The 9,722-nt window shown below is 43.9% G+C and overlaps 1 protein-coding gene across 1 annotated transcript; it reads left to right on the forward strand.

The window, feature by feature from the left end:
* The first annotated feature begins 878 nt into the window (after nucleotides 1-878).
* On the forward strand, nucleotides 879-4,341 carry LOC138666742 (uncharacterized). Its single transcript, XM_069754927.1, has 7 exons — nucleotides 879-1,024; nucleotides 2,224-2,284; nucleotides 2,366-2,452; nucleotides 2,619-2,814; nucleotides 2,961-3,120; nucleotides 4,060-4,253; nucleotides 4,316-4,341. The coding sequence occupies exons 2-7, from the start codon at nucleotides 2,237-2,239 to the stop codon at nucleotides 4,339-4,341; spliced, it is 711 nt and encodes a 236-aa protein (XP_069611028.1). The 5' UTR covers nucleotides 879-1,024; nucleotides 2,224-2,236.
* The last annotated feature ends 5,381 nt before the right edge of the window (nucleotides 4,342-9,722 follow it).

A 9,722-nucleotide genomic window follows, 5' to 3' on the forward strand; every position in this document is an offset into this window, starting at 1 on the left:
TCACTGTTATCAGCAACAGCAGGTATAGGCTGATGAGAGCAGTAGTCTCTAATCCTCTGACGCGTGTGACCAGAACTAACATTTTACCACCAGTCATGGCTGCTGGCTCACGCTCACCAGCGATAATGATCTTAGCGCCGATATGAACTACCAGTTTTTCTCGCACTGTCATTCAGATGACAACGTGGGAAACACCCAATGTTCGGGGTGCACAGTAACATGAACTTCCTGGAGAAACAAACACTATGCATTTAGCACGGACTCTGAACTTTACTGTTCTGGTTCACCCATTGCTACCTGGCAGCCTTTGTACATTGCAATCAGGCATATAGTATAGGGCCCAACAGGTTGCAGTCTTTGCTACTGGTACCAGACTTAACTTCAGGCCTAGTTCCCGGTCTGGGTAAAGCATCCCTCTTGCTAACTCCTCATGCACTAGGAATTTTCTACATGACAAGCAGTGCACCCGGATTCAATCATGTCTGAGGCTACGTTCACATTAGCGTCATGCGACGCAGCGTCGCTGACGCACGACAACGCATGCGTCATGCGCCCCTATCTTTATCATTGGGGACGCATGCGTTGCGTTGTCGTGCGTTTTCGGTAAGACGCACGATGCATGCGTCGTTTCACCGCACCTGGGTGGCGTCGGAGACGCTACCTTGTTGCATTTTTCTAGCGTCCAAAGCACGCACGCGTCGCACTTGCGTTGCTCGTGCGTCGTCAATGCGTTCAATTTCCCATTGAAACCTATTGACAGCGCACTTGCGTCGCGGGTGTGCGTCGTGCGTGCGTTGTGCGACGCATGCGTCGTTAGATAAAATAAAACAAAAAAGTGTCTAGACAGTGTCTAGACAGTGCAAACAGTGAGAAAAACATCCCCCATATATAAAGAAAATGTTGGATTGTTTGTCACTTCTGCTGCAGCATCTTGAGGCAAGACACCAGAGGCACATCTCCAGAATATCTAGAGGCATCACACCAGAACCCCAGACGACTTCTACTTTATCCGCTGTCCAGAGATGTAAGTATAGAATGATTCTGTGCATTTTCTACATGTTTTTTAAAATTATTTTTGCAAGTTGTGTATTATATTCTGCACTGTGGTTAAAGATATTGTGGTATTTTTAGTCTGGTTGTGATGTATGGCGTGGTATAGGATGGCGTTTCATTGTCTGCGGCCTTGATTATTGTTACAGGATAGATTTTTCGTTTCCATTTTTTGGTTTGGTGGTGTTTTTTGTATTCAGTTGTGATGTTTTATTCTTGCGTTATATGATGGCGTTTAATAGTCTCCGGCCCTGTCGGTTTTATTGTTAAGTATGGTAGTATAGAATGATTCTGCGCCCTTTTATTACATTTATTAATTTTTTATTGCAAGTTGTGTATTATGTTCAGCACTGTGGTTGTGTAAAGACATTGTTGTATGTTTTCTGGTTGCGATGTATGGCGTTGTATGGCCCTTTTATTGTATCCGTCCCTGTCGGTTTTATTGTAAATTATGGTATAGAATGATTCTGCGCCCTGTTATTAAATGTAATAATTTATATTGCAAGTTGTGTATTATGTTCAGCACTGTGGTTGTGTAAAGACATTGTTGTATGTTTTCTGGTTGCGATGTATGGCGTTGTATGGCCCTTTTATTGTCTCCGTCCCTGTCGGTTTTATTGTAAATTATGGTATAGAATGATTCTGTGCCCTGTTATTAAATGTAATAATTTATATTGCAAGTTGTGTATTATGTTCAGCACTGTGGTTGTGTAAAGACATTGTTGTATGTTTTCTGGTTGCGATGTATGGCGTTGTATGGCCCTTTTATTGTATCCGTCCCTGTCGGTTTTATTGTAAAGTATGGTGTGTTATTAATGTTTCTGCCCTTAATTTTTTGGGGTTGTTAATTTTTTACTTTCAAAAAACTATTGTGTTTTTTGGGTTGCTCCATGCATACTGTACTTTTTTAAAAAAAAAAAAAAACACTCTTTTGGGATTACTACATAGGGTCTGTTGTAGATTAGTTTTCTTATCTTTAGGCTTTTGTACTCTGGCATTGGGTTGTCTCTGCCATTGTTTCTTTAATTTAATCAATGTGGCAGTGTTGTTTGCTCAGCGTTAGTTCAGTTGGAGTGCAATGTTCTTTGTGGTTTAAATGATTTTTTTTTTTATATATATTGCTGGATTGTGCATAGGAGCATAGGATCAATGTTATTTTGTTCTTTATTTCAGAATTGCATTAGTCATGGCCAGCGGCAGCGACTCGAGTCACACCCCACCGCTGAGGAGTCCGGTGAGTACATGATCTACTATTGCTTATATTCGCTGTCATTAGTAGATGGGTCACTCAACTTTTTGGTAAACTATTTTGCAGGCTTCTTCAAGTGAGGAGGAGGACCAGGAGGAACAGAGGGAGCAGGAGCAGGGACCACGGGGCCAAGCTGTGGCTGCAGGACGGAGAGTAAGTATTTATTTCAAACCTATTCATTTTTTTTGTTTAATTTTTTTGTTTTTGCGGTTATGGGGGGTGGTGGGAGGTTGTGGTGTTGTGTGTAGTAGGTGGCGGTGGAGGAGGTAGGGACCATTGTTTTTATCTTTCAAACATTAATATTTTCCATTTTTTCTAGGTTTCACAACGGGCCCTGGATGAACCACTCAATATTGACATGATGGTGGCATCCATTGAAGCACGGGGCCCGTTGTGGGACAGCCGTGACCCCCGGCACGCGGACCAGGGCATATTGCGGCGTCTGTGGATAGAGGTGGCACAATCGCTGTGGGATGGCTTCGACAGCGCTTCACCAAAGGCCAAAACTAGTTTCCGTAAGTATTTACAAAATGCTGCTGTGACCCATCATGCCAGGATTACACAACCGTCTGTGATGTCTTCTATTGGGATTGCACACGGTTGCGTAATCGTTTTCAATATATTATCTAAAAACTTTTTTTTTTTTTCAATTTATACACAGTTAAACAATTGAAGACCAGATGGCGCTCCATGAAGGACCGCTTCCGGAGGGGCCTGAAAAAGGAGGGACAGACTCGTAGTGGTGCTGCCGCTTCAAGGACCTCGGTGTATAAGTACAACCGTATACTGCAGTTCTTGCGACCGGTCCTTGAAAGCAGAGAGTAAGTATAGTACCTATGCACACACCTAGTTTTTACAACATGCATATTCACATACTACATTCCAGCCACGTAGCTTATTGCCCAGCCATTTATTTTGGCAAGTACAAAGTATAGAAATGAAGAAAAAAAGGAAAGCTCACCGAGGCGTGAAAAGTAAAAAATACATACTTTTATCCTCTTCAATCATAAGCAGAGGATGAAACATCAGCACAATACAATAGACACTATCTACGCGTTTCAGGTGACAGGGAACATCAGACCTGAAACGCGTAGATAGTGTTTTTATTGTATTGTGCAGATGTTTCATCCTCTGCTTATGATTGAAGTGAATAAAGTATTTTGTTTTTACTTTTCACGCCTCGTTGACCTAGAATTTTTTATTCATTTCTGGTCTTCTCACACTTGACACAGCGGCTCCGTGCTCCGAGCCTTCTGGGATTACTACAATGTTGAGTTTGACTTACTAGCAATTTCACTGAAATCTGAAGTATACAGAACACAGAAAAATAGTAGATTGGCCATGCCCAGCCAATATTTAATAGTGTAGTAGTATAGTGGCTATCCAGGTGTATCCCCGATTTTTTATACACAAAAAAGTAAAATATAACAGATACGGCATACATTCCACTGCAAAGCAGGGTATGTTCCCATGGTTGCTCAGCTCGCAGGACCTGTGATGACGTCTTGGTCACATGACCGTGACGTAATGGCAGTTCCAACGTAAGCATAATTGTCTGGCGTTGCAAACCACAACCATGGGTGACTATTGTGAATTAAATAAATAACTTTTTTTGTTAATATTGATGGTGCATATGCAGTGTCAATATTAAAAATAGGTTAATATTAATGGCGGCAATGGATAGCTGGCGCTAAAGTTAATTAATGACACATGTGAAATGTGATATTTAGTATACTAATGGTATCCTTATGTTTTCACAGAACACACAGCAGCACCCGCGAGACTGTCCGACCCTCTGGAGCGGTCCTTTGTGAAGCGCCATCTGAACAGTCGCAGCCATCCCACAGCAAGAGCAGGTCTGCACCACCACAATCTGGCGAACCGGCAGCCGGTCCATCAGATGTTCCCCTGGCCGAGGCCTCTGTCGCTCCTTCCTTTGGGTCTTCCCGACAGCGTCAGCGGGCCTTGGACAAGGCGCCCATGCCCGAATTTTTACATCTGAGCACCGTATTTCAGAATGGTTTCAAGGCGCTGTGCGATAAAATGTGCAATATCGAACGGCGTCTTGAAAACATCGAAACGGATCTCTCGAGGCCGGCCAAACATTTTTTTACTGCCATTCACAACGGCATGGTTGAACATCTTACGCCGGAACTCCAGATTTCGGTCATGCAGGGCTGCAACAATGTATATGTCAGTGCTCTGCAGCAGGCTCGGGTCATGCAGTCAGCGACAAATCTGCCCGCAGTACCATCGCTGGCTGCCATGACTCCGACTCCTGCTGCAGAGCACCACCACAGAGCTCCGCGTGCCGAGGGCCACCGCCACCGCCACCACAGAACAGAGCCCCAAAGTTCAGAGCCTGACAGGCCTTCAAGGGGACACAGACGGGATGCCGACCCACACCCAGAGGGAGAGAGGAGGAAAAAGAAGAAGAAGACGACGACAAGTACTACGACCTTGGCTATGGCTGCTCCCACAACTACCACCAGAAAACACCCCGGGTCGACCCGGAGCACACCAAGTACCCAGGCTGGGTCTACACGGAGTACACCCAGTACCCAGCCTGGGTCTACAAGGAGTACACCATCACAGCCTGGGTCTACCCGGAGCCGGAGTAGCCAGCCAAGGACACTGGTCGTCCCTCCTCCTCCCTCACCTCCTGCTTTGCTAATCTCGCCACCATCCACTACCTGGATTGATGTCGGCATCCCGTCTAGTGTGATCGAGTATGCTGCTTCCTCCCCCTCGTCCTCCTCCTCGGTCTCCTCAACACCCCCAAAAAGTGTGGGATATCAATCCCCTTTAATTGCGGATGTTGGTACCCCCTAATAACATTTCCCAATTTCTTTTTTTTTGTACCCTAAATAAATGTTATTTTTTTTTTAAAAAATTAGTTTTTATTGTCTCAAATAAAGTTTGCACCAAATCACACCTTGCGCCGTATACACAAATCTTGTCTTTGTAACACCTGATGTGCAATGTCTGACAATATTTATCAATTTGTTTTTCTCATTGTTTTATAGGGCTGTCGCTCATTGTACTCAGATGTTACAAACACAAACAGCATTGCTCAATATGTCAAGTTTACAATGTACCATCACACAACAATTTCAGTATAGATAAAGTTGGTTTTTGTGTGTAACCAACGTTATCTTTTCTGAAATCGTAAAACGATTGAGCCCCTGCTGTGAGTTTTTTGGTGTCAGCGAATGATTTGGAATTTTTTTGGGGTAACTGATCAGACGCTGTCATTGTTGGATCGGCGAGTTAGACACCGATCCAGCGATGTCTTTGTTTTAAACAAGGGAATATTGGGTTACTAGCGCACTGTTTTAAACACTCAAATAAAAAGTGAACAATACCCCACAAATATAAAAAGGTGTCTACCACGTCCCTCGCCGTCATCTTTCCGCACTGACACTGTGATTCCCGCCCGTAAAGCTGAGCACACCGTTGACTTAATAATAAACGCTGTGCTGTGCTTTAGGGCTGCCACAGTACGGGAAGTTGACGGCGATGGACGTTTCACACACCGGAGTGTAAGGGTTTTTTGTATTTTTTAAAATTACATTTAAAACATTGTGAGTGTGGCAAAACATTACCCAGATTACACGGGACTTGCTCTTTTTTGGTCGCTGGAGAGCTGTCTGTGTGACAGCTCTCCAGCAACCACGCGACAACTAAACAACGATCTCGGTCCAGTCGTATCACTGGTCGGTATCGTTGGTTAATAGTTTTATTACGGTACCTTAAGAATATTGGTCAGGTGAGGTGGTAGCAATGTTCACAGTGTCGCCACTATTTGACTCTGGACGAATTCTAGCATCCTGAGTACAATAGTGTTAACTCTGTAGAGTTTTGCAAACATGATCGTCTCCCTCCTTGTCAAGCCTGGTTCCATATGCAAATAGTCTGCAGGATTAAAAATGGTTGACAAGGTGGGAGCCGATTATGTAATTATACGTCAAAACTATGGAACACACAAATTTTGTGTGACACACATTACTTTCAATAAAATTGGATTTTACAATTCTATTACTATGGAAAAACGTATGGGAGATTTGTTTGGTGAAAACGGAAAGGCACAAGAACTTTATTTCAAAACACAACGCATTATACAATCAGGGGACATTTTAACAATAACCTTACATAGTATGGTTAAATGACATGGACTCCACAGTGTTTACATGACATCATAATAACACGAAGAATTAAACCATTTGATCTTGCCATGAAACACGGCCAACATCAGAAACAAAGTATGCAGCAAATTGGTCCCTCATATGAGCAATCTCCACAGTTGTCCACAGAGGATGAGCTTGATAATCAGGCAATGGATTTTGTATGGGTTCATCGAGTTCCACGTTGACTCTCTCTTTATCAATAATAAAATTGTGGAGAACCACACACGCCTTCACCACCTCATCCACTGTCTCAATTTTCAAATTTATGGCGGATCCTAAGATACGCCACTTCGAGACCAGGATGCCAAAGGCGCACTCCACAGTTCTTCTGGCCCTGGACAGTCTATAATTAAATATAGTTTTGGTGCGGTCCAACCCACGACTTGAGTAAGGTTTAAGTAGGTTGCCACTCATTTGAAAAGCCTCATCACCAACAACAACAAATGGCAGGGCCGGGCCGTCGGTGTTGGGAAGAAGTCGTGGATGGGGGAAATTAAAATTGTTATTGTACAATCTTCGGCCCATATCAGACTCCTTAAATGTCCGTGAATCATTTGCACGACCAAACGCTCCAATGTCCACAGCGAGAAACCTGCAGTCCGCACCTGCAATTGCCATCAGCACGGTGGAAAAGTATTTTTTATAATTAAAAAAAAAGAGATCCACTTCTTGAAGGCTTGGGAATCCTAATGTGCTTCCCATCCACGGCTCCAATACAGTTAGGGAAAGAACACACTTGTTCAAATTTTTGGGCGTTGGCAAGCCATATTTCTCTTGTAGGGATGGGTAAAAATTCCTCCCGGAGGTTGTCCCACAATGCGCGGCAAGTGTCGGCAATAATACCCGACAGTGTTGAGACTCCAATCCGAAACTGGAAATGCAGTGATCTCAATGTCTCTCCGGTAGCCAGGAAACTGACAAGAAGAAAAATAAATAAATATAATTAATAAAATTGTTATGAAAGAATTTTTCATTTTTAATAACAATCCCCCCACCCCACAAAACAAAAACACGTTACTTTAAAAAATGGCAAGAACATATAAATCCTTCACATTCCATTACGTACCGTAGAGTCACCAGCAGACGTTCCTCAGGGGAAATCGATTTACGGAGCTGCGTGTCCTGCCTGGAAATGGTTCCTTCCACCAGACGCAGCAGATATCGGAAGCTGTCTTTTGACATCCTGGTGTATTCAAAGTATTTGTCCTGGTTCTCATTTAATTCGCCAAACAGACAATGGTAGGCTCCACGACTCTCTCGGACTTCCACTATAGGGTGTAGCCAAAAATGCCGACGACTCCTTCTCCGTAGTTTGTCTCTTTTCCTCTGTTCATGACAGGCAATAGCATAAGCAATAGCAAGGGCTAATTCCAGCTGAAAATTGAGGTAGATACTCTCCATGGAACGATCGATCTTGATGCTCTATGGTTGGAAATAATCTATGCCGGGGTATATATACCACTATTACATTAATACCCACCCCCATTTACCCATTGGTGGCATTATCGATTGTCTAGACACTAGACCCACCCTCTTCTATTCATTGGTGGTGTTATCTAGTGTCTAGACACTAAATTGTGTGTAAAGATCTAATCAGTGTTTGACAACGCATGCGTCGTAAAACGCTGCGTTTTTTGTAAAAACGCAACAAAAACGCAACAAAAACGCTGCGTTTTACGACGCATCCGTCCGACGCTTGCGTCAAAAAAGGTGCGTTTTTGCGTGCGTTTCCGAAGCGTCGTGCGTTGCGTCGGCGACGCTGCGTCGCATGACGCTAATGTGAACGTAGCCTGAGAGATTGAGTTCATCTTTCCCTGCAACTCCTCTGGCTTAGTGCTCCTAAGGGCCCGCATGTCCATCTCAAGCTTCCCAGGCCAACATATACATTTGCACAGAAGGGTTGTATGGTAATATTCTGCTCCAAGTAACAAGCTGACATTGTCCCTAGTGGCCTATTGCCTGTGACTGCTGCTGTCACTTCACCACACCTCTCTAACTGAACTTCACACTTCCTGAACTTGGCACTAACTCTCAGTTCCCTCTCCCTAATCTGGGCTGGCTGTTACAATTAGCCCTTCTAGGCTAAAATGAAGCCCCCGAGGGTTATACCTGTTAGATGCATTGCTATAAAACACATTTAACCACTTGGGGTGTCATAGAGTAGAACACCATCTCCACCATTCCTACATTTCTCCACACTATGGTCATCCTTGACAATATTGTCTGGACCCAAAAGGATTTTGTGCATATTTCTTAAAACATTGTAAAAATATTTGGCTGAACACTTTTCCCAACAACTTTTCCTTCTTAGTGGACACCCGTCCCTTCTCGGTTAAGGTTCCCAGAACAGTAAGTGACAGTGTCCAAAACTTTTATCAGAACTGGTATTTCTTGCTACGTACCCCGGAAGCAAAGTGTCAATGTCCATATTTTTAATGGGTTCGTAGGCCAACTCAACATTAGCCCTTCTTGTCCAAACGTACAGTCCAGAAAACATACAGTCTTTGTTATTAACAATATCAGACTCTCATGATTGCACCAGTGCCTGCAATTCCAGCAGAAAAAAGCACAACAGGCTCAACAACAATAAACAAAAACTTAGGAAAAATAAACTTTAGCCAATTTGGCTATAACAAGCCTTCTTCCTGGCCTCGAATGTGTTGTAACAGCCCCTCGGGTCTCTTCCAAACGCACACAAGTTAAACAAACAGTCTTATAACTGAACAAAGGGTGGCTCGCCTGCAACAGGATGTCTCATCCAATTCTTCAGACAGGAGAATAATGACTCTCTGCAAACTGTAGCCCTTATACATGAGCGCTTTTGGCCAAAACCACCATTCTCCTTCAAAATTTCTCATGGGCATGTAGCCTCTTTCTCATGAAGCCAGACCATGTAGTGGGGGAGGGTGGTCTCTTCCATTTCCATGTCTGGTCCAGGATCACCTTCTCTAGACATGGCATTCTCACAGCCCACTTGAGTGGAGCTATAACTAGTTACTTGAAAGTTCTGGACCACCTGTCACGCTATTGTCTTGCTTCCCTCGGTTGGCCCCTGTTTCATGATGATCCTACCTGATCAGGCAGTTTAACCGTTTCACTGCCCTCCGGAGGATCATTATGGGCCTCTTTTGGCCCAGTCGGAGATCCTTCAGAGGGCATCCTCTTTTCATCATAGGGGTCACTGGTCTTCAGGATTTGCACAAATTCCTCAGGGTCTTTGGCCCACTTCTGCCAGA

This window comes from Ranitomeya imitator, chromosome 2, assembly GCF_032444005.1.
Source record: "Ranitomeya imitator isolate aRanImi1 chromosome 2, aRanImi1.pri, whole genome shotgun sequence".
NCBI lineage: Eukaryota > Metazoa > Chordata > Amphibia > Anura > Dendrobatidae > Ranitomeya > Ranitomeya imitator.